Source organism: Danio rerio, chromosome 9, assembly GCF_049306965.1.
Source record: "Danio rerio strain Tuebingen ecotype United States chromosome 9, GRCz12tu, whole genome shotgun sequence".
In the NCBI taxonomy this organism is placed as follows: Eukaryota; Metazoa; Chordata; class Actinopteri; order Cypriniformes; family Danionidae; genus Danio; species Danio rerio.
This window is the reverse complement of record NC_133184.1, coordinates 53,924,015-53,950,000: the sequence shown is the minus strand read 5'-3', so window position 1 is coordinate 53,950,000 and position 25,986 is coordinate 53,924,015. Positions and strand designations below refer to the sequence as shown.

At 35.4% G+C, this 25,986-nt stretch overlaps 1 protein-coding gene across 25 annotated transcripts in view; it reads right to left on the bottom strand.

Annotated features, from left to right (window-relative positions):
- The window catches only part of baz2bb (bromodomain adjacent to zinc finger domain, 2Bb), a 131,997-nt gene that overhangs the window by 13,865 nt on the left and 92,146 nt on the right, over positions 1-25,986 (bottom strand). For 14 of the 25 annotated variants that reach the window (XM_073913255.1, XM_073913265.1, XM_073913259.1 and 11 more), the window contains 10 exons: positions 24,640-24,705; positions 23,966-24,010; positions 15,610-15,675; positions 15,392-15,532; positions 13,044-13,298; positions 9,963-10,186; positions 6,669-6,743; positions 5,005-5,230; positions 4,439-4,501; positions 1,703-1,847 (listed from right to left, as the gene is read on the bottom strand). In XM_073913255.1, the coding sequence (XP_073769356.1) occupies positions 1,703-1,847; positions 4,439-4,501; positions 5,005-5,230; positions 6,669-6,743; positions 9,963-10,186; positions 13,044-13,298; positions 15,392-15,532; positions 15,610-15,675; positions 23,966-24,010; positions 24,640-24,705 (1,306 nt within the window). Of the gene's footprint in view, positions 1-1,702; positions 1,848-4,438; positions 4,502-5,004; positions 5,231-6,668; positions 6,744-9,962; positions 10,187-13,043; positions 13,299-15,391; positions 15,533-15,609; positions 15,676-20,585; positions 20,619-23,965; positions 24,011-24,639; positions 24,706-25,986 lie in introns of all 25 variants that reach the window. The other 11 variants (XM_073913262.1, XM_073913252.1, XM_073913261.1 and 8 more) reach the window with 2 other exon arrangements.

Genomic DNA, 25,986 nt, shown 5'->3' with positions numbered 1-25,986 from the left:
GCTCCTCTCAGGGCGAGCTATCCCGGCAAAACACATATTGCGAGGGCTTAAACGGAGCAGTGCTCGTACTGTCGAACGAACAAAAAGAAAGACAGCTGTGAAACATAACCAGCTTTGTCTTTTTGTAGGAAACACACTTTAGATCTTTTTAGGGTAAGCTTTTTTTGAGTTATTGCCGTCTGTAACTGAATGTGTGTCAAGAATATCGAAAACAAAACCAACTGAACCGCGCTCATTTCTGGCGCCCCCCTGGATGTACAGCGCCCTTAGCATTTGCCTATGGTGCCTATGCCACGGACCAGCCCTGAGTTGGCTGAGTGTTGTAAATACTCTCGCTCACCTCCCTCGCGACAGAGTGCATAGGAGATAAATGACGTCAGTACATAATAACCGGTTATGATTATTACTGAACCGATACAGAATTGTCCGCATCTGCATCGCGGTGCACCAAAGAAACAATTAATTTTGACACCCCTAATATATATATATCTATATATATATATATATATATATATATATATATATATATATATATATATATATATATATATATATACACACACACACACATACATAATTAGATTGACTTGAAAGTGACCTGCTAGACTAAGCTACGACTTGACTTGAAATAAGCAGTGACTTGACTTGACTTGAGTCTAACAAAAAATGACGTGACTTGCTTGAGACTTGAAGGTTATGACTTGAGACTTGCTTGTAACTTCCACATGTGTGATTTACTCCCGCCTCTGGTGCTGGCCCAATTTAGGAAAATTAAGACTTGTTTAAATTGATTTAAGACCTACCACCCAATATTTCAGTGTATTTGAGACTTCTTAAAACTGAAAGGCCTGATTTTAGACCACAATAATTCATTAGTATGGTGTAGGGCCTCCTTTTGCTGCCAATACAGCATCAATTAGTCTTGAGAATGACAAATACAAGTCCTGCGCAGTGGCCAGAGGGATTTCGAGGCATTCTTCATGCACAATAGGGAGGGTCCAGGTTTTTATGTGATGCTGCTGGAGGAAAACTTTTACTGACTCGCTCCTCCAAAACACCCCGCAGTGACTCAATAATGTTAGTCTATGGTGACTGTGCAGGCCATGGGAGATGTTCAACTTTACTTTCAAGTTCATTACACCACTCTGTCACCAGTCTTGCTGTGTGTATTGGTGCATTATTATCCTGATACATGGCACCGCCTTCAGGATACAATGTTTGATCCATTGTGTGCACATTGTACTCCAGAATGGTTCGGAAGTCTTTGGGAGTGACCCAGCGCCCATCTAGCACAAGTATTGGGCCTAGGGAATGCCATGATATACCAACACTGATCACCCCAATGCTTCACTCTTGGCATGCAGCAGTCTGGATGGTACGCTTCTTCTGGGTTTTTCCACGCTGTAACTCTCCCAGATGTGGGAAAGACAGTGAAGGTTGACAGATTTACATTGATTCACAGCTTAATGTTTTCACTGCTGGCATCATTGAAAGCGACATTTGTCATCTGCACGAGTGACCAAAGGTTTAGCTGTAGCAGTAGGCCATGTATATTGACCCTTTGGAGCTCCAGACAGTTTTGGTAATAATTTTTCTTAAAATCTATAATACTATCTTTTTCTGTGCTTAAAAAAGTCTTTAAAAGCTTGTACCTGAGAGATTATTTAATTGCAATATAGCATGATGATGCTGTTTGTCTTACCGTCTCCGCTCTCCAGAGCCTCCACAAAGACTCCTCCACACTGAGGCAGAGCCCAGTATCGTCTCTTATATCTGTCCTGACCCAACATGATGGAGCGCAGAGAATGAGACGCCTCCAACAGCTTCCGGCGCAGCTGAGTCTGATGCTGGAGGACAAACCACAAGACATATTCATTGTTTTTTTTAATCCATCTCATCTCTGATAATTAGACCCACACAGAATCTGGCATGCAGAAATCCATAGATTTCCACATACCAGTCAATTTACATACCACCCCAATCTGATAAAAAAATAAAACTGAAGATCACAGTCCAAAAACTAGTACACCTAAATTAATATGTTGGGGGAAAATAAAGATTACAATTTTAATTAACAGGACAAATCACGATACATATAATTGCAATAACTAAATTGAATTTAAATGTAACTTCTTTCAATTCCTAAAGATGTTAGGTGAGCAAACTATTATTTTAATGAATATACCCGTTTCATAAAACTGCTTGTACTAGCTATATTTACAGAGAAATGGATACTAATATTAATTCTAAAAGGGAACGTACTTGATTATGCTAAGCCTCGTAGATGTGTTCCCCTACAATCAAACATTTTCAAGTAATCTGGCAAAACATATAGCAGAAAAACTAAATATTGCAATGTCCATTTTCATTCATTCATTAATTAATTCATTCATTTATTCATTCATTCATTTTCTGCTGAATTTCAGTGGCCGGGTCGTGGGGGCAGCAGTCTTAGGAGAAAACCCCAGACTTCCCTGTCCCCAGACACTTCCTCCAGCTTCTCCGGGAGGATCCCGATGTGTTCCCAGGCCAACCGAGAGACATAGTCCCTCCAGCGTGTCCTTGGTCTTCCCCGAGGCCTCCTCCCGGTGGGACATGCCTGGAAACAGATGCTCGAGCCACCTCAGCTGACTTCTCTGGATGTGGAGGAGCAGCGGCTCTACTCCGAGCTCCTCCCGGGTGTCAGAGCTCCTCACCCTATCCATAAGAGTGTGCCCTGCCAACCTTCGAAAAAAAAACTCATTTCGGCCGCTTGTATCCGAAATCTTGTCCTTTCGGATCCAAAGCTCATAACCATAGGTCCCAAAAGATGTGAAAAGAATCAATCATTACATTTCCACACACAATGTCCATTTTTAAATGTATTTAAATCTGAAGCTCTTTCTCTCATCATTTGCTCAAATACTAGCTCTTTTTAGAAAAATGCAAGTGGACGAATCAGACCTCTTTCACTCAGTAAAATACTCAAATGTAAAGCAAGTATAGACATGTAATGCTCCTGAGACCACCTTATTAATTTTTGTCCTCTGCGAAGGACATTTGTTTTAATAAATTTAATGAGTTCAGCTTGTGGTGTCTTGCAAATAATTTTCATAATATCTGATGTCCTCCACAGATGACATACAACAACAGAAGATCTGTGTTCCTCATTTTGTCTTGCATGAGGTTTAATTTACACTTTGTTTTATAATGTATTTTAGGCAGAATAAAAATGTCACCATATTTAAAACTAGTCATGAGCGTATTGTATTTTTTAAAATTAAATGTACACATCATCTGGAAGCTGAATAAATATTTTTTCCATTAATTTATTGTTTGTTAGGAAAGTACAATATTTGGGCGAGCTATAATGATTCGTTCGTAGGTTGTAGGTGGCCAGGTGACCATCAAACGTTTTCTTAGAGGATGACAAGCTGACAAAACATTGCTGTAACTCTGATACAAGTTTTATTTATGGATAAAATTACAAAGCGCTGCAGTGTTTGTGTGTTCTGGGTTTGTCTGGGATAATTAGTCTTACTGAAATGTGAATATTCCATGCAAGCTGAAGCTGATTGGTCAATTATTGTCACGTGACTATCAGTGCGCTCATGAAATTCATTGAATTGTGTGCGTCTGGAAGGCGCGAGCACGTCACGCCGCTCGTACGCTCACCTCCGTTGAAAAGAACAAACTTATGCAAACTCTAAAAAAGACGTGATATGTGAACAGCCCCTAAAAGGCCCTCATTATTTGCGATATCCATCTTTGTGGATCTTCTTCCACAAACATGGTGGATTCACCTGATTTGTTGACAAGTGGGTTGCGGATTCATTCCTTGGCAGTTCATGGGTTCTTCGCTGGGCCTTTAGCAAGGCAACTTTCAATGTTTTCTACTCATTTTGCTGCTTGTAGGTTAAATTTGGGACCGAGAGAATACAGTCATTTTTCAAAATAAAAGACTTCAATATAAAAGATTGTTTAGACTCTAATTTCATTGTTTAGACTCTGATAATATATAAAATGGAAATAATTAATGATTTCTTGTGTGGTTCGGTACCATTTGAACCACTGGTTGAGGACCACTGGTCAACATGATGAGTAGTACTATTAGTTTAATGGGTTGTTATCTAGGAATAACATACGATGGAATGTTGTGATCGACCAATCAGAATTAAGTATTTTAGAGACATCTTTTTATACCTTGTACTTTTTTCTACAGCCACATATCAAAAGTCTTATATCAAATATTGTATATTTAAGGTGTCGACCAGATTGTATTGTTATCATTATTAATTTTAAAATAATTGTTGTTGTAACTAATTCAAGGACACAAGTGGTTGTGTAAGCATTTCACTGCATATCATAATGTGTATGACTCTGCATGTGACAAATAAAATATTATTTGATTTGAATTTGATGTAATAATTTAATAAACTACATCCTGATGTTAATTTACCTTGCTAAGCTTCTCCATCTGTCTCTCCAGCTCCTCAATGCTTGTGGATTGATCGCCTTCATCCTGCAAAACAAGACCAAAATCAGCTGATCAAGCACTGATACATCAAGCAAACTCGCGTTCTTCTAAAATAGTGTTTATTGATTATATTTGACTAGAAGCACCTAAAGAAACACAATCTCCTCTCTATATGCACCAGACACTTTCTGATAAACTCCATCTTACAAAGACTCAATAAGAGAAAACAAATGTTTACATGTGAATGCACCACAAACCATATTGCATTGTTTCTCTTGGTAACACTTTACAATAAAGCTGTATTAGTTATTGTCAGCTAATGCATTTACTAACATGAACAAAAATGAACAACACATTTACTACAGTATTTCTTCATGTTAGTTCATGAAAACACAGTTGTTCATTGGTAGTTCACGTTAACTCTTAGTGCATTGACTAATGTTAACAAGCACAAATTTGGATGTCAATAATGCATTAGTAAATGTTGAGCTATGATTATTAAATGCTCTACAAGTGTTGTTCATTGTTAGTTCATAGTTCTGCCTCACCTCCTCCTCACACGCCTCGGCTTTCTTCCCTTTCTTCACCCCAAACTCATCTTCCTCCTCGTCCTCCGGTTCATCACTGTCTTCATCTTCCTCCTCCTCATCATCACTCTCTCCTCCTTTACGCTTGCGTTTCCTGCTGTTGACAGGAGTCCCGCTGGTTTGACCCTCGTCTCCTATAACACTGCTTTCTCTTCTCCCAATCCTTTTAGCATAGATGCTTCTCAGCCTGAACAACAACAGTTTTAAAGAAGGTATTATTATGTGTAAGATTTTTTTTAAAAATATAAATTGTGTTTTTACATTGCAAAATGCATTCTGACGGATCAGGTTTGACATTTCTCCAAAGTAATGCAGATTGTAAGTTGAAACTTTGGGTCTCGGAAACTAAACTTGTCATTTCATTATTAGTTTTGGTTTCTATTGTAAGTTATAATTATTTTATGTACATACGCATATATCCATATACTTAATTTGTGTATAACTGTGTTCTCCTGATACTATTTTATGGTGTTTGTGTTCAGAGGTGGGTAGTAACGAGTTACATTTACTTGGTTACATTTACTTGAGTAAAATTATTGGGTAACATGCATTTTGAGTACATTCAAAAATGTGTACTCAAGTAAATATTAGAGAAAATTAATCATTACTCTTACTTCACTCGCGGCGTTCCTCCGTTACTGTCAAATGATAATAAATATGATCCCTATGACTTGTTTGCAAATATCGTGAGGCGCCACATTGGAGAGGTTGTGAGGTTGCTATAAAGACGCGGCTTCCGCTTTCGTTTAGAGCGCGCGTGCGCCTATGTTGGAATGATGGCTGAAGTTTAGGAGGATGTGCGAGTTTATACTGCAGTCCCGCCATTTCCCGATCTGCGGTTCCAAGAAGAACAGTGACACTGTCTGTGCAGTGAGTTTATCAAACCAGATGACCCGGCCTCAAGTTCAGTCTATGTTTTTACTCCAATATGTCAACAAGAACAGTTTAGTAATGCGATGCACTGTTTTAAAACATTTAAACATGTGAAACTTACTCTTGATTACATTTGATGATGATTGCTGATCCTAGCGAACTGAACAGACCTTTAATTCCCGGTTGCTTTGCGCACGTCTGGTCTTGTTGACATATACATGTGACTACCAGGACTTGTTAATGCGCTTAGCTGTCAATCAATTCGGTGGGCGGGGGGGAACGCACTCCTACGTCAAGTTGCGGTCGGTCTGAAAACCGCTCCAATTGGTCCACCGTTTTTATGTTGTTAAATTGAAAAAAAAAAAGGAGTGGGTGTGTTTATTTCACCCCAATATGACGGTCTATACACTATATATACACATATGTCTGTCCAAACAGCTTGAAAAGTATATTTTTTATCATTGGCGCCCTTTAAATACATTTACAAAGACGAAAACGAAGGAGGGTTTTGCTATAGTTTTAGTTAGTTTCAGCTAATTGTGTACGCACACAATACAGTTTCAGTTAGTTCTAGTTTTTTTAAAAACTCTCGCTTTTATTTTTATATCAGTTAACAAGAATGATTAAAAATTTTAGTCTTCATCTTTTCGATAATTAAAATAACCTTGTCTTGCACATGTATCCTTATTGCTTATTTTGTATGTTATATATACTATACTATTATATACATATCTCTATGTGAAAAGTCTTACTTTCGCAGACTCCCATCAATAAACTTTTTTTCTCGTCTCAGGTTGGTCATATTGTCGATGTTCTTGTCGATCTCACTGCAAAAAAAAAAAAAAGAAGAAGAAGAAGAAGAGCAAAGGAGATTAAATTGTTTCCATTAAACATCATGGGCCCTATCACACACCCAGCGCAATGTGGCGCAAGGCGGAACGCAATACTTGTTTGCTAGTTTCAGCTTGGAGCAGGAGTTGTTTTGACGTTTTGCGCAACGCTGTTTAAATAGCAAATGTATTTGCGCTCATATGTGCACCCACAGGCGTTCTGGTCTAAAAAGGGAGGCGTGTTGAGGCTCATTGCTGGCGCGTTGCTATTTTGAGAAACTATAATAGATTTTTCAATAGATCAGTACAAAGCTGGCCTATTGTACAGCATAGAGAGCGTTAGTTGTGCGCCTTGCTCACACACTGCTTAATACACACAAGACGTAGAGCAATACGCAAATATCTTAACATATGAAAAAGAATGAAAATATTAAGGATATATATATAGGATATAATAAGGATATGTATAGGATATAAATATGAAGGATTTAAATATTACGAATCATTATTTTCTAGCCTACATAAATATAAAAACCATCCTTTTAATGCCTTCTTTATCTCAGGGGGGGCTTTTTCAGTTTTATCATAACAATTTGCTTTTGTATAATGTTATCATTATTAGCAGTATTATTTTTATATGCCTATTTATTTTTGTCTTATTAAAAACAAGCTTAGATTTGCCCACCTGCAGATTTTAGACCATATGGGGCACAGCATGTGTATTTGGATACAACTCAGGTTTTTGACCACACTTCTTTATCATTGCTCATTTATTTGTTTGTTGGAAATTAGAACTGAATTTATAAATAGTTTTGAAACAAATTAATTATTTATTCAATTCAATTCAATTGAGCTTTATTTGTATAGCGCTTTTACAATGTAGATTGTGTCAAAGCATAGTAACTGGAACAGTGTAGTTCAGTTTTTAGTGTTTAAGTTCAGTTCAGTTTAGCTCAGTTCAGTGTGATTTAAAAAATGTATAGGCTAATTGATGTCTGTGCGTACAAGGTTTCACTATACACGAGAGCGAAAGTGAAAGTAGATAATGAGGAGGCCTTATCTCTCATTCTCGCGCTGTAGATGCTCTGTTTAACTGTTTTCTTGCTAGTGAAATGCTTTTTCCACTTTACAAAGTCCGTCATGTAAATAGCAAATGCGCTCTGGCGTGACACAACTGACTCTTAAAGGGAATGGGAGATGAGACTCTGATTGGTTTATTCTCTAAATACACCTATAACTCATTAAGAGAATAAGCTCAACCCTTTTAGACCATGCGCCACGGCGCAAAGCAGATTTTTCCGCCCTTAAAATAGCAAAAAGTGGATTCTGACATGCCCTGAATGCGTTTGCGCCCTGCATTTTGCACTTTGTGCATGGATCGTCAAAATAGAGCCCCAAACATTTCAGACATTCTTATTTGCATAACTGCTTGACCAAATTCTCACATGTATATGTATTGTAAAGAGAAAATTTGGGATAACCCTGTAAAAATCCAACATATGAAACAATAGTAAAGTCTTATGGCTTTAATTTGATTTATTAAACATTTTTTTTTAAAAGTTTGCATATATAGTTTTTTAAGAAGCATATATGATACAACAGAATGTCTGCTTTAGTAAATATGATTCTTTAAAAAAAAATAGGTATGCAAACCTTTTCAAATATTATTATAAGGCTCACATATTATGATACATTTAAATATGATTATTTTCAGAATTTAGAGGTCTCAAAAATTGGCTATAGATAGACATTTGCACAATAAAACAAATAAGTGGATTGTCCGTACAGAAAATACTGTAGATGATTATACAATTAACTTTTACAAAAAAAGTTAGCAAATATTCATGCAATAGAATATTAATTTAAAAAGAACATTTAAGAACAACCAAAGTTGACCAAAGTGCTGTACATAGGATTACTAAAGAAGCTTTTTTTTTTTTAAAGAAGCATTTAACAAATAAAAGCAATAAAACTGTGATCAATTGGTATTAAAAGTGAGAGAAAATAGATTTAAAATAGACTCAATCACAGAAATGGAGGAGGAAAGTCTAATGTGAATTGGTAGAGTGTTTCAAAGTTTAGGGCCAGCAACAGCAAACGCTCGATTACCTCGTTTTTTAAGGCGTGTTCTGGGCACGGTGAGTAAATTGAGATCATAAGATCACAATTATAGAGAGGGGATATAGGACAGAGCAAGTGTGAGGAGCAAGATTATTGACGGCTTTGTAAACAAATAATAAAATTTTAAAATCAATTTTGTATTTAATGGGTAATTAGTGAAGTGCAGCTAAAAATGAGTTACTGACTCATACTCGCGGGTGCCAGAGAGTGGTCTAGCAGCCGCATTTTGTACCAGCTGCAGACGAGATTGAGAAGACTGAGAAATACTAAGATTTCTTGCACACTGGGTTATATGTAAGGCCAAAGATCCCACACTGACATTTAACAGAGAGTTTTCTTTGTACCCAAATAAATTTACTTCAATTTTATTTTCGTTTAAATTAAGAAAAAATTGAATGAATACATTAAATACAGTGTTTAAACACAGAGAAACAAAAAAAACCTTTAAAAACAAACAAAAAAAAATCATTTTAAATGATTCAGAAATTTGTGCATCACATATGATAGTTTAAAATTAAACAATAATTAAACAATAACTTTTAGAGGAACAAATGTAAAAATAAAAACACCTTAGAAATTTGTTAAAGTTATTAGCCCTCATGGGAAATTTTCTGGAGAAAGTCCAGTTATTAGCAAGCCCTCCTAAAACATCTCTTTTTTTAATGGCTAAAGAATAAACCACTGTTGTCCAGTGACTTGCCTAATTAACCAAACTTCAATTTAATTTAATTTAATTTTATTTTATTTATATATATTTATGGGCTTTTCACATGTGTGTGTGGTTGTTTTCTGTCTTTATTACACCTATGCACAGTTTTTGGTCAACTTTGACTGTTTTAAAATGTTTAAGTTGTGCTTTATAAATAAATATTGCATTGTATTGTATGTTCAATTATATACAAATAATTCGATTGATTAATCGCCACAGCATGTAATTAATTAGATCAAAATATCTAATTGCTTGACAGCACTATTTTAAATGTTTAAATAAATATTTGTTCCATTAATCAGTACAAGGGAAATGTTTAAAAAGGACACAGATTTTCACAGGAGGGCTAATAACTGTATAAATGCAGTACTCTTCATGCTACACACCTGACCACACTCTTGCTGCAGGACAGCTCATTGACCAGGAAGGCCAGTATGGAGGCTTTCTGTGGCGGCGTGTGGGCCTGGAAAGCTTTGGTCTTCAGGCTCTCGGCCAGCGGCATCAGTTCAGTCTCTCCACAGTGAGCCTCCATATAGATCTGCAGCACCTCGGACACATTATCCCGGTTCAGAATGACGCTACTCACATGATCTCCCAGAGCCGTCTTAACCTGATCAGATCATACAAACGGATTACAATAAATACGAAGTTAAAGTACACATGAAATCAGATCATAGCATATTGATTTTGTGAGCTCACAGTGCTAGTTTTGTGCTGAACAATTTATCTGAGCGTGTATTTAAGAGAAAAAAAATAGTTTGCCCTTGTAATCTAAAAAATGTAAATCTGAAAATGCACTGTTTGTTTTCAGTTCAATTCTCAGATTAGGTCTGTCTGAGGTATGGGGTGTGGCTAAGATACTTAAACACGCCCCTCCAGCTTTGACATCAAACAGAAATGGTGAGCTGGAGGAGTCTGGTAGGTTATAATAACTCTCCTCAAACCCTTTCCCACATCTTTCTGAATAAAATGTCTACTTCACTACACCCAATCAGTTTGCAGTAGAGAAAACAAGCCACACTCTCTGTTTCCTTATTTAATTTCGTTTCTCTAGGAGGTAGCACAGTGCTCATTCAGTAAAGGCACAGCTGAGCAGATGAATTTTCAGTCTTGATTTGAATGTGCCTAATGTTGGAGCACATCTGATCATTTCTGGAAGCTGATTTCAGAATAGATTTTAGGGTATTATTACTTGTCTATAAATCACTAAATGGCCAAGGAGCTAAATACATTACATATAGGCTGACTGAATACAAACCCAACAGATCACTCAGATCTTTAGGATCAAATAAACTAGAAATCAAAGAGTTCAGTCAAAGCTGGGTGAATCGGCTTTCAGCTACTAACAGTGCTCCTCACTGCTGGAATCAGCTTCCAGAAATGATCAGATGTGCTCCAACATTAGGCACATTCAAATCAAGACTGAAAACACATCTGCTTAGCTGTGCCTTTACTAAATGGGCACTGTGCTGCATCCGACAGATTGAACTATTGTCTTTTTTTTTTTTTTTTTATAACCAGTTTTTACATTTTTATCTGTTTTTATCTGTTTTTAATCATTTTGTTTGTTTGTTTTTATTTTTCTTATACTTGTCTTTTTTTATTCTTGTTTATGTAAAGCACTTTAAATTGCCACAGTGTATGAAATGTGCTATATAAATAAACTTGCCCTCCCTTGTCTAGGAACCATTTCACAATATGGAGAAAAAAAACTAAAAAAAACTGTTGCAGCTTCTGATTCATGCAGAGTTTAAAATAAGCTTTACATTGGTGCATGGGGTATTTTTAATTAATTTTTTACATGTATTAAAACATTTTTTTTTTTTTACACCTTTACTTATTCTATTTTTATTCAGATATATACTTTTTTTTCTCTTTATTTTCCTTCTTTAATTTAGGTCTAAGAAATTTAACGGTCAATTTAGGCAATGGTATTACATATACAGTTGAAGTCAGAATTATTAGCCCTCCTGAATTATTAGCCTGTTTATTTTTTCCCCAATTTCTGTTTAACTGAGAAGATTTTTTGCAACACATTTCTAAACATAATAGTTTTAATAACTCATCTCTAACAACTGATTTATTTTATCTTTGCCATGATGACAGTAAATAATATTTGACTAGATATTCTTCAAGACACTTCTATACAGCTAAAAGTGACATTTAAAGGCTTAACTAGGTTAATTAGGTTAACTAGGCAGGTTAGGGTAATTAGGCAAGTTGTTGTATAATGATGGTTTGTTCTGTAAACTATCTAGAAAAAATATAGCTTAAAGGGGCTAATCATTTTGATAATTTTTGGTGTTTTAAAAAAATTTAAAACTGCTTTCATTCTAGCCGAAATAAAACAAATTTTTTAGAAAAGACTTTCTCTAGAAGAAAAAATATTATCAGACATACTGTCAAAATGTCCTTGCTCTGTTCAACATAATTTGGAAAATATTTAAAAAAGAAGAAACAAATTCGAAGAGGGCTAATAATTCTGCTTTCAACTATGTAATTACTCATATTCTTTTCATTTATTTTTATTTTGAGTTTTCAAAAGAAAATACATATCTAACTTACATAATCTCTCATTCAGAAAGAGACTTATAGATCTTGCATATGCTTTGATTTGATTTTCTTCTTTTTACTAACAACAACTATAAACAGTAAAACATGGGGAGCTACAAATCATTTAAAAGATACATATTTAAACACTTTATATTACATTTGAATGTTACAATTCAAGAGAAATCTAGGCAAATAGGTGAGATATACTCCATATACAGTTAAAGTCAGAATTATTAGCCCCCCTTGGAATTTTTATGTTCTTTTTATATATTTCCCAATTAATGTTTAACAGAGCAAGGAAATGTTCACAGTATGTCTGATAATATTTTTTTCTTCTGGAGAAAGTCTTATTTGTTTTATTTCGGCTAGAATAAAAGCCGTTTTTAATTTTTTCAACACCATTTTAAGGACAAAATTATTAGCCCATTTAAGCTATATGTTTCGATAGTCTACAGAACAAACCTTCGCTATACAATGACTTGCCTAGTTACTTTATCCTGCCTAGTTAACCTAATTAACCTAGTTAAGCCGTTAAATGTCACTTTAAGCTGTATAGAAGTGTCTTAAAGAATATCTAGTCTAATATTATTTACTGTCATCATGGCAAAGATAAAATAAATCAGTTATTAGAAATGAGTTATTAAAACTTATGATTAGAAATGTGTTGAAAAAAAATCTTCTCTCCGTTAAACAGAAATTGAAGAAAAAATAATTCAGGGGGGCTAATAATTCTTACTTCAACTGTAAATATATATTGAAAGTGATGATTTGGTTCTCTTTGCCTTAATGAATGGAAAACAGTGCTTCATTCCCAAATGTTTAATGCATTATTCCAGTTGCACATTAATCTAAATCGCCATCTTTGGATAGAAACATAGCTAATGAAACAGCACCCTCACAAACTCTTCTCTCACCCTGTGTCCTGCAGGCAGTCCTGGGTCACAGACAGCAGCAGACAGCAAACGCACCAGCAGGTCCTGGATGAAGCCCATGCTGTCGCCCACATTCAGCAGGCCAGACTGAAGCACAGCGAGCGATGGCACGTCAGCGCTCTGGTCAAACCCCAGGACCTTCCCAAAACACCGCAGGAACTGCAGAACCATCAGACAGTCTGAGAAACATCCACCCGGCAGCAGCAGACCAGGGATGCGGGACAGAGCCGGCAGAGGCTGAAAACACACACACAAACACACACACACACACACAGACAGACTTATACACTCAAGAAGGGCAGGGTAATATGCTAGGGGTAAAGTAGATACAGGAGGTTATCACAGAATAAAGTCCAAAACGCTAAACGCAGCCCAACGCAAAGCAGAGCACTATTGTATAACACTGAATGGATGGAGGTACTTTGCATATCTTTTTTCCTGCCTATTAACACAGCAACTTGGCACAAAACATATATATTAGACACAAACAATGTGTAAAACAATATAGAGTTAGATATTGTATGAACAAATGAAAAAAACAAAAGATCAAATGACTGAATGAACAAACGAATGAATTCATTCATTCATTATTTAGCAATTTTATTAATTAATTAATGAACAACTGAATAAATGAATGAATGAATGAATTAATTAATTAATTATTGACTGATTTATTTAATTAATTATAGGATGACTGAATGAATAATTGAACGAAAGAACAATTGACTGACTGATTGATTGACTGAATAAATTACTGACTTATTGATTGAACAAATGAGCAATTGACTGACTGAATGATTGATTGAATTAATGATTCACTGAATGAATGAATAAATGAATAAAAGAATAAATGAATGAATGAATGAATTACTGACTGACTGATTATTTGAATTAATGAATAGACGACTAACTGAGTGATTGATTGATTGAGAGAAAACATGATTGACTGCTTGAATGAATGAATGAATTACTGACTGACTGACCGAGTGACTGAATGAATGAATAAATGAATGAATGAATGAATGAATGAATGAATGAATGAATGAACGAAAGAAGGACTGATCGACTGACTGAATGAATGAATGAACAAAGGATTGACAGACTGACTGAATTAACAAATAAATTACTGACTGACTGACTGATTAAATGAATGAATGAATTACTGACTGACTGATTATTTAAATGAATGAATGGACGACTAACTGAATGATTGATTGATTGATTGATTGAGAGAATAAATGATCGACTGCTTGAATGAATGAATGAATGAATGAATGAACGAATTAATTAATTAATTACTGACTGAATTTTTGACCTGACTGACTGAATGAATGAACAAAGGATTGACAGACTGCCTGAATGAACAAATGAATTACTGACTGACTGAGTAAATGGATGAATGAATGATTGAATGAAGGACTGACTGACTAACTGACTGAATGAATGAACAAAGGATTGACTGACTGAATGAATGAACAAATGAATTACTGACTGAAACAAATTAATGCATGACTGACTGAATGAGTGATTGAACAAATGAACGATTGACTGAATGAATAAATGAACAAAAGAATGACTGACTGATGGAATTAATAAATAAATGAATAACTGACTGATTGAATTATTGAATCACTGACTGAATTAATAAATTACTGACTGATTGATTGAATGAATGACTAACTGAATGATTGATTAATTGAGGGAATGAATGATTGACTGGATGAATGACTGAATAAATAAACAAAGAATTGACTGACTGACTGACTGAATGAATGAATGAATGAATGGATGAATGAACAAGTACTGACTGACTGAACAAAGGATTGAGACTGACTGACTAACTGACAGATTGACTGACTGACCGACTGACTGAATTAATGAATGAATGAATGAACGAACAAGTACTGACAGACTGACTGACTGACTGAATGAATGAATGAATGAATGAATGAATGAACAAGTACTGACTGACTGACTGAACAAAGGATTGAGACTGACTGACTGATTGACTGACTGACCGACTGAATGAATGAATGAATGAATGAATGAATGAATGAATGAACAAGTACTGACAGACTGACTGACTGACTGAACAAATGATTGACAGACTGACTGACTAAATGAATAAATTAACTGAATCACTGACTGACTGACTAATTGACAAATTAATGGATGACTGACTGAATGAAAAAAAGAATGACTGACTGAATGAATTAGTGAATGAATAAACGAAAAGAGGAATGACTGACTGACTGACTAACTGACTAAATGAAAGAATGAATCAATGAATGAATGAATGAATCAATGAATGAAAGGCGTCTGTGGTTCACCTTCTGGTCCGCCAGACACAGGTCTTCATTGGGTTTGTTGAGCTCTTTGGCCATTTCCAGCTCCAGACGTCTGAGCTCCAGTTTGCGCTCTTTGTTCAGTCGTTTCTCGTTTCGTTTCTCCTGTTTGAGTCGCTCTTTCTCCTGCAGAAACAGTTCAGAAGTGTCATCAAAAGGATGGAGAGAGGAAAAAAATGATGAAAGGAGATTTACAAACATACCTCTGCTTTCTTCTTGGCCTCCATCGCCTTCATCAACATCACATGCTGACGACGTCTCTCCCGCTCCTACACACACATTAGAGGTAGATAAAGAAACAAAACTACACAGGACAGAATAAAAGGAAAGAGAGCAAATAAAAAAATAATAAAATAACAACACAATTATGGAAGAAAATAAAAAGTGTGACTAATAAAATTTATGAAATAGCAAATAGCAGAATAAAAATGTTAAATGAAAACACAGAAAAATCAACAAAGACTCAAAAGAAAGAATAAACAAAAGTTAAACGACAAACAATTTAACAAAATAATGAATGAAGATCACAAGATCACAATATAAATACACGAGAAAACCAATCCCAGAATAAACACCAAAATAAAATTAAAGGGTGGCGCAGTGGCTGGCGCTGTCGCCTCACAGCAAGGTCGCTGGTTTGAGTCCCGGCTGTGCTAGTTGGCATTTCTGTGTGGAGTTTGCATTTTCTCCCTGTGTTGGCGCAGGTTTCCTCCAGGTGCTCCAGTTTTCCCCATAGTCCAAACACATGCGCTACAGGTCAATTGGATAAACTAAATTGGCCATAGTGTATGAGTGTTTCCCAGTACTGTGTTGCAGCTGGAAGGGCATCCACTGTGTAAAACATATGCTGGATAAGTTGATGGTTCATTCCGCTATATATATATATATATATATATATATATATATATATATATATATATATATATATATATATATATATATATATATATATATATATATACACACCCACACCCACACACACATACACCCACACCCACACACACACACACACACACACACACACTTGAAATCAGAATTATTAGACCCCCTGTTTATTTTTTCCCCAATTTCCCCCAAATGTTTAGCGAAGATATTTTTTTTTCAACAAATTTCTAATCATAATACACTGAAAAAATTATGTCTGTTGCAAACAATTTATTTATTTTGAATTTAAACAAACAATTTCAATTTAATAAAAAATTTGTTTATTTAAATTCAGCCCAAATAAATTTTTTACAGCCACTAAATGTAAAAAAATTGAGTAAATCCAAGGAATCATCTCTGAATATTCTTTTCAGTGTACTTTTAATAATTCATCTGTAATAACTGATTTATTTTATCTTTGCCATGATGACAGTAAATAATATTTGACTAGATATTTTTCAAGACACTTCTATACAGCTTAAAGTGACATTTAAAGGCTTAACTAGGTTAATTAGGTTAACTAGGCAGGTTAGGGTAATTAGGCAAGTCATTGTATAACGATGGTTTGTTCTGAAGACAGTTGGAAAGAAAATTAGCTTAAAGGGGCTAATCATTTTGTCCTTAAAATGAAGTTTAAAAATGAAAAAACTGTTTTTATTCTAGCTGAAATAAAACACATAAGACTTTCTCCAGAAGAAAAAATATTATCAGAAATACTTTGAAAATGTCCTTGCTCTGTTAAACATCATTTGGAAAATATTTTATAACTCTGACTTCAACTGTGTGTATGTATATATATATATATATATATATATATATATATATATATATATATATATATATATATATATATATATATATATATATATATATATATATATGAAATATACTGTATATAAGAAATATAATAAGTAAAAGACTTGAAGTGAAACTAACAAACCAAACAAAATGAGCAAGGAAGAAAAAAATAATTAAGCAATTAATGAAAGAACAAGCACAACAGAAAGAAAGAATTAAATAAATAATAAATCACAGAAGCTAAAAATTAGACAACAAAATAAAACTATAAATGCTAAAAACTAAAATATCACACAACAATATAATATAATCCAACAATAAGTTCTAAAACAAACTAACTAATTTACACAGATAAACATCTAAAAGGGAAAAAGAAAAAGCAAGCAACACAGAAAAAGACAAAGCAAGCAAACAAAAGTGTTAACAAAATAGCAGACAAAGAAAAAAGTCAATGAATAAGGCAAACATGTAAAAACATACTTTCATTAATTTTCCTTTGGCTTAGTCCCATATTTATCAGGGGTCACCACAGTGGAATGAACCGCCAACTATTCCAGAATGTTTTATACAGCGGATGGCCTTCCAGCTGCAACCCAGTACTGGGAAACACCCATACACTCTTACATTCACACTCATACGGCCAATTTACTTCATCACTTCCCCTATAGCGCTTGTGTTTGGACTGTGGGGGAAACTGGAGCACCCGGAGGAAACCCGCACCAATGCCAATTGGCCGGGACTCGAACCAGCACCCTTGTTGCTGTGAGGCAATAGTACTAACCACTGAGCCAGCGTGCAGCCTTAAAACATATTTCATATCTAAAAATAAAGAAACAGTTGATCACCAAATAAAACGAAATGATAACAGATGACTGGCATAGCGAATAATGTAAAGATAGTGCAGAAGCACGAGCGTTTAGTAAAGCGTTTAGCTGAAAGCAGATCTGTTAACCAGCGCTGGTCAGTTCCTACACATCTGCATTAAAGCATTTGGAGTTTTCCACGCATTAAAACTGCAGGTGTCTATGGTCAGCTTGAGGATTTTAGTGCGGGACAGTCAGGAGGAGATGGAGGGAGACAACATCAGTAGACTAATACTTTTTCTCAGAATACTGTGTGAACATTATTATTGTAAGTTATTACAATAATAAACACCATTTAATGAGGCAGCCGATAAAAAGCTGCTTTCATTTTTTTTATTGCTTGTTTTAAACAGACGCTTGGGGAGCTTTACAAACACGTTAATGAAAAACAAGCAAACATCTGAATGAATATTTAGGTTATTGAGACTATTGATGATCACAATCCAGTTTCCAGCAACAGATGAAAATCATGTGACTGATGTGCTGTTAATGATTCATCTCAACTAATCACATAGAAAATAAAAGATGTTGTTTATGGAACAATGTGTGTACTGTATACACTCACCGGCCACTTTATTAGGTACATCTAATCAGCCAATCACATTGCAGCAACTCAATGCATTTAGGCATGTAGACATGGTCAAGACGATCTGCTGCAGTTCAAACCGAGCATCAGAATGGGGAAGAAAATTGATTTAAGTGACTTTGAGCATGGCATGGTTGTTGGAGCCAGACGGGCTGGTCTGAGTATTTCAGAAACTGCTGATCTACTGGGATTTTCACACACAATGATCTCTAGGGTTCACAGAGAATGGTCTGAAAAAAAGAAAATATCCAGTGAGCGGCAGTTCTGTGTGCGCAAATGCCTTGTTGATGTCAGAGGTCAGAGGAGAATGGCCAGACTGGTTCCAGCTGATATAAAGGCAACAGTAACTCAAATAAGCACTCGTTACAACCGAGGTCTGCAGAAGAGCATCTCTGAACACACAACACGTCCAACCTTGAGGTGGATGGGCTACAGCAGCAGAAGACCACACCGGGTGCCGCTCCTGTCAGCTAAGAACAGGAAACTGAGGCTACAATTCAAACAGACTCACCAAAAATGGACAATACAAGATTGGAGAAATGTTGCCTGCTCTGATGAGTCTCCATTTATGCTGCAACATTCAGATGGTATGATCAGAATTTGGCATCAACAACATGAACGCATGGATCCATCCTGCCTTGTATCAACGGTTCAGGTTGATGGTGGTGGTGTGATGGTGGTGGTGTAATGGTGTGTGGGGATATTTTCTTGACACACTTTAGGTCCATTTGTACCAATAGAGCATCATGTCAACACCACAGCCTACCTGAGTATTGTTGCTGACCATGTCCATCCCTTTATGACCACAGTGTCTCCATCTTCTGATGGCTACTTCCAGCAGGATAACGCGCCATGTCATAAAGCGTGAATCATCTCAGACTGGTTTCTTGAACATGACAATGAGTACTTAAATGGCCTCCACAGTCACCAGATTTCAATCCAATAGAGCACCTTTGGGATGTGGTGGAACGGGAGATTCACATCAACTGCGTGATGCTATCATGTGAATATGGAGCAAAATCTCTGAGGAATATCTCCAGTACCTTGTTGAATCTAAGCCATGAGGGATTAAGGCAGTTCTGAAGGCAAAAGAGGGTCTAACCTGGTACTAGTAAGGTGTCCCTAATAAAGTGGCCAGTAAGTGTATTTAAATATTTTTAAATTACAGTATTATTCATTATGTGTGTGTTCTTATATACAGATCCTGAATATACACAGTACAAAAACACATATATTACGGGAATTCAAACTTTTATTTTGTATTTGTGATTAATCACGATTAATCGTTAGACAGCACTGCTGATGACGTGTTTCAACAAATGCACACAGTAATGTCTTGGTTCCAAAACAGTGAGCTGCCTTTTTAGAGCATAATATACTGCTAAACAAATCGTGTAAATATACAAAAATATTCAGCGCAAACCCAATAATATTAGAAACACTTCATAATATTGGCCAAATTACTATTGGCATCATTAAAAATATTAAAATAATATTATTTACTAGTATAGTATGACAGTCTTACATCGGTAAATATAACAAAAAGTCTAATTAATAAATTCATAATTGATGTACAATAAAATAGTAATATATTTTCAACAAAAATGATCCTTAAAAAACTTTTTTTAAATTAAGAAACAAACAATACAGAAGCAAATCTATTATTTATGATATGTCAAATGTCTTAAAAATAACTAATATATTATTATATTAATACTATTACTCAAAAACTCTTACTTTTATGCATTTTACCAACGATGCACTATAAAATCACTCAATCTGCAAGCAGTATAATGAACATATCTGCATGATCTATCAGGACCGCATCTATGCTCCCTTAAAACGCACACTACATAGGCAGCTCACTAGCTTTCAGATTATCTCATACTCTCTCCATTTGCAGGCAAGATGAAGCAGGCGTCATGCAAGAAGATGAAGCGGTCAAAGAGCAAAGCACCCCAAATCACAAGCATTTCACAACGGGTTAGACGTACAGAAGTAAACATACCCATACCATATCTAGTCTATGTCTCTCCAACTCCTGGCAGAGAGAGAGTTGGCAAAGCAAGAACAAAAATCAATCAATAAATCAATGCATACAACCGTACTGATCAACTCCCCGGAGGACAGATTACACATAATACATTTAGAGAAACAGTTGATAATAAAAAATATTAAATAACACTGATTTAATTTCCATTCTTAGCTAAAATTGTCCCTTTAATCCCTCAACTTTAGCCCCCACATTTTGAACATGTCAATAGATGACCTCCAGTTTCCATTGATGATCATACGAGAACGCCCCCTGCTTTTTTCATACTTTCGACAATATTTGTAAAGTAGGCATAACATTCGGAAGTAGCATGAGCAGATTGATGGTTTTTAATTTGAATTTAGCCTCCAAAAAACATCTAAACAAAATAGTACATGTGGATTGCTGTGAGAAGTGTGAGAAGCATCCTGGTTGCCAATTATAAAATAGCTGGTGCTTAGTGATATCTATCAGTCACCAGATATGAAGACTAGACATTTTAAGCTTAAGATAAATAGCAGGGATGGCCAACCCTGCTCCTGGAGAGCCACCTTCCTGCAGATTTCAGTTGCTACCCATATCAAACACACCTGAACCAATTAATTAGGACCTGAACACCACGTGATAATTACAGGCAGGTGTGTTTGATATGGGTTGCAACTGAAATCTGCAGGAAGGTGGCTCTCCAGGAACAGGGTTGGTCACACCTGATATATAGCTTGTCATGACTGCTTTATGATGAAGGTTTAAAAGCGTAATTGTAAATGGTCTGACATGTAAATGGTCTGACAGGTTGTAAAATGTAATTTAATCTTTTACTCTTCCTAATTAACAAAATACAAAAGCATGTATTTAGAAGTCTTTGACCTTTCCAACGATATATACAGGGTGGGCCATTTATATGGATACACCTTAATAAAATGGGAATGGTTGTTGATATTAACGTCCTGTTGGTGGCACATTAGTATATGTGAGAGAGAAAACTTTTCAAGATGGGTGGTGACCATGGTGACCATTTTGAAGTCGGCTGTCTTGGATCCAACTTTTGATTTTTTAATAGGAAGAGGGTCATGTGACACATCAAACTTAATGGCAATTTCACGAGAAAAACAACGATGTGCTTGGTTTTAACATAACTTTATTCTTTCATGAGTTATTTACAAGTTTCTGATGTGTTCAATGTGCTGCCCATTGTTTTGGATTGTCAATGCAGCCCTCATCTCCTTCTCTTCACACACTGATAGCAACACCACAGGAGAAATTCCAGCACAGGCTTCCAGTATCCTTAGTCTCAGGTGCTGCACATCTTGTATCTTCACACCATAGACAATTGCCTTCAGATGACTCCAAAGATAAAAGTCTAAGGGGGTCAGATCGGGAGAGCTTGGGGGCCATTAAACCGGCCCACGACGACCAATCCACTTTTCAGGAAACTGTTGTTTTAGGAATGCTCGGACCTGACACCTATAATGTGGTGGTGCACCATCTTGCTGGAAAAACTTAGGGAACGTGCCAGCTACAGTGCATAAAGAGGGAAACACATCATCATGGAGCTATTTCAAATATCCAGTGGCCTTGAGGTTTCGATTAATGAAGAATGGCCCCACTATTTGTTGTCTATGGTGTAAAGACACAAGATGTGCAGCACCTGAAACTACAGATACTGGAAGCCTGTGCTGGTGTTTCTCCTGTGGTGTTGCTATCAGTGTGTGAAGAGTGGGAGAAGAGGGCTGCATTGACAATCCAACACAATGGGCAGCACATTGAACACATCAGAAACTTGTAAATAACTTATGAAAGAATAAAGTAAAACCAAGTTAACTTGGTTAAAACCAAGCACACCATTGTTTTTCTTGTGAAATTCCCAATACGTTTGATGCGTCAAATGACCCTCTTCCTACTGAAAAAACAAAAGTTGGATCTGAGATGGCCGACTTCAAAATGGCCACCACCCATCTTGAAGAGTTGCCCCCTCACATATGCTAATGTGCCACAAACAGGACATTAATATCACCAACCATTCCCATTTTATCAAGGTGTATCCATATAAATGGCCCACCCTGTAGTTTGTCATGATTAGATTAGGATTTAATTGCAAAAAAAGTGATGTAAACTTAAGTCTCCCTATGGCAGGAACGACAATTAAGGCGTTAAAAACATTTACTTGGTAACATGTTATTATAAGATTCCATTAGTAAATGTTATTTATTATACTACACACCAAAATTATTTTTTATTATGCACTCGAAACCTTTATTTGGCTTTATGAGGCTCACTGACCAATCATAGTCAAGCATTCAACAGCCCAAAACGACATTAAAGGGACAGTTCACGCAAAAACTGAAAATTCTGTCATCATTTACTCGCCCTTTACTTGATTCAAACCTTAAAAAATAATATTATTTACTAGTATAGTATGACAGTCTTACATCGGTAAATATAACAAAAAGTCTAATTAATAAATTCATAATTGATGTACAATAAAATAGTAATATATTTTCAACAAAAATGATCCTTAAAAACTTTTTTTAAATTAAGAAACAAACAATACAGAAGCAAATCTATTATTTATGATATGTCAAATGTCTTAAAAATAACACTAATATATTATTATATTAATACTACTACTCAAAAACTCTCACTTTTATGCATTTTACCAACGATGCACTATAAAATATGAGTTTCTTTTTTGGTGGTAAACACAAAAGAAGATATTTGAAAAAGAATGCTGAAAACCTGTAACCATTGACTTCCATTGTATTTGTTTTCCTACAATAAAAGTCAATGGTTACAGGTTGGGCAACTCAGTGGCGCAGTAGGTAGTGCTGTCGCCTCACAGCAAAAAGGTTGCTGGGTCGCTGGTTTGAACCTTGGCTCAGTTGGCGTTTCTGTGTGGAGTTTGCATGTTCTCCCTGCGTTTGCAAGGGCTTCCTCCGGGTGCTCCGGTTTCCCCCACAGTCCAAAGACATGCGGTATAGGTGAATTGGGTAGGCTAAATTGTCTGTAGTGTGTATGTGTGGATGTTTCCCAGAGATGGGTTGTGGCTGGAAGGGCATCCGCTGTGCAAAAATGTGCTAAATAAGTTGGCGGTTCATTCTGCTGTGGCGACCCCAGATTAATAAAGGGACTAAGCCGACAAGAAAATCAATGGTTGAATGGTTACAGGTTTTCAGCATTCTTCAAAACATCTTTTTTGTGTGCTTTCAACAGAAAAATAAAACTTGAGGGAGAGTAAATAGTTGGTAAATATGAATTTTTTGGTGAATTATCCCTTACTAATCGTAAACCTTATTGTCAAAAAAATCAGATATTGAGCAATATTGCTGATGAAACGGCTCATATAGATTTTCTTATACCTGGTGCTTAAGAATGATGGTCTGCTGTCTGCGCAGCTCCTTCTCCTTCAGAAAGAGATAGAAAACTAAATTAAAAGCTGCAAATATTCCCTGATTTCCATTACTGAGATGAGAGCGAGAGACAGGGATGCAGATGGAGGGATGTCATAAACTGATAGGATTTCCTCCATTTATTTTCACAGTATATTGAAATGTCTGGGTCTTTGATTGACAGGCGTGTGGTGGAGTGGGATCTGACTGTTAATGTAAAAAGAGAAACAAGCAGTTTCATGTCTCGCTCAATTCACCTGCAGAAATGCATTAAAATATGCACTGGGTCAATGTCAGATCGGTTATAAATGAGGTTTCTGATCTTATAAAATCCTTTACCTTTACATTTATCAGATGTGTTGGTATTATTTAAACCTTAACAACTGTGGCTGTGAATTTAAAGCACTCAACATTATTTTTGCTTTTACCAAATAAATATAAATCTGTCCCTGTTCTGAGTTTACTATTATTGGGCTCATTGTGTTTATTAGGATAAATGATGATCCTGTTAGGAATCAGTCTAGAAAATTATTTGAGATAATCATGAAATTAGGACACGGTAGGAAAATGAAATAAACTGCTCAGAGAAAACATTGGTGTAAATGCATTAATAATTAAAACATACAAAATGAACAAGCAACCACCTTTATTCGCTTTTCAGCTTCTAGGATTTTGGCGCTGACAGCCTCTTCCTTCTTTTTCCTTTTAGCCTGCGAACAAACATATTTGACAGTTATGCGGCTTAATAAAATAAAATTAAATAAAAAAAATAAAATAAAATTTTTAAAATGAATTAAATTAAATAAATAAAATTAAATAAATTAAATAAATTAAATAAATAAATAAATAATAAATTAAATAAAATTAATTACATTAAATTAAAAATGTTTTTAATAAATTTTATAAAAAATAAAATTTAAATTAAATAAATTAAATTAAATTAAAATTAAATATATATTTTTTAATTATAATAGAATTAAATAAACAAAATTGTATTAAAATTTAAATAAATTAAATGAAACAAAAAAAATCAAATAAATAAAATTAAATAAACAAACACAATATAATACATGCAACAACATATAAACAAACAAAACATTTTGATTGTTATATCACATAAGTTATATATAAAGCATTTTTAAACTTTAAAAGTTTTCTAATTTGACAACATAAAGCCCTGCTCACACTGAGATTTCAGCCACGATTTTGTCATTTCAGACAAACTTGGGAAATCCTAAAAGATTCCTAGGCTAAAATCTGTGATCTTTGATAGTTGGTTTAACATGTTCACAGACAGCCGCTGAGTGCCCGTTGCGATCAGATTTGTCCTCTGATGAAGTTCTGGCAGTGTCAGAAGATTTCAGACACTTTCCTGCAGCGTACAACAGTTGAAATAAGCGTGAATCCAAGAACCAATAGGAGCTCTGAATTTGATCACACAATCTGCGATAATTCAAATGACGGCTGGGAAATGTGAACACAGTTTTCTTCCTGGTTTTATTATTGAGACACGTCATGTGCAAAATTGCCGCTACAGATTGTTTATGTTTGCTGTGAGGAATCATTTCAGAACGCGGGATAGTGAAAGTTTCACAGGTGGAAGACGTCAAACTCTGAAGGCGTTTTCTTTCGTGTTTAGTGCATCTTCATTGCCGTTCAGTCTGACTTTATGACAGCTGAGATCTTAAAGTGTGACATGAGAGCCATGTTCTTCCAGTCTGACATGCAACAATCGTTCGGGATTTTATATATATATATATATATATATATATATATATATATATATATATATATATATATATATAAATAAATAAAAAAAATTCCCAATAGGTTAAAAAGTTACTTTCCACAGAGGCAACATAATTCAAAATTAAGCTACTGTATTTGAGCAGTGGCGCAGTAGGTAGTGCTGTCGCCTCACAGCAAGAAGGTCGCTGGTTTGAACCTCGGCTCAGTTGGCGTTTCTGTGTGGAGTTTGCATGTTCTCCCTG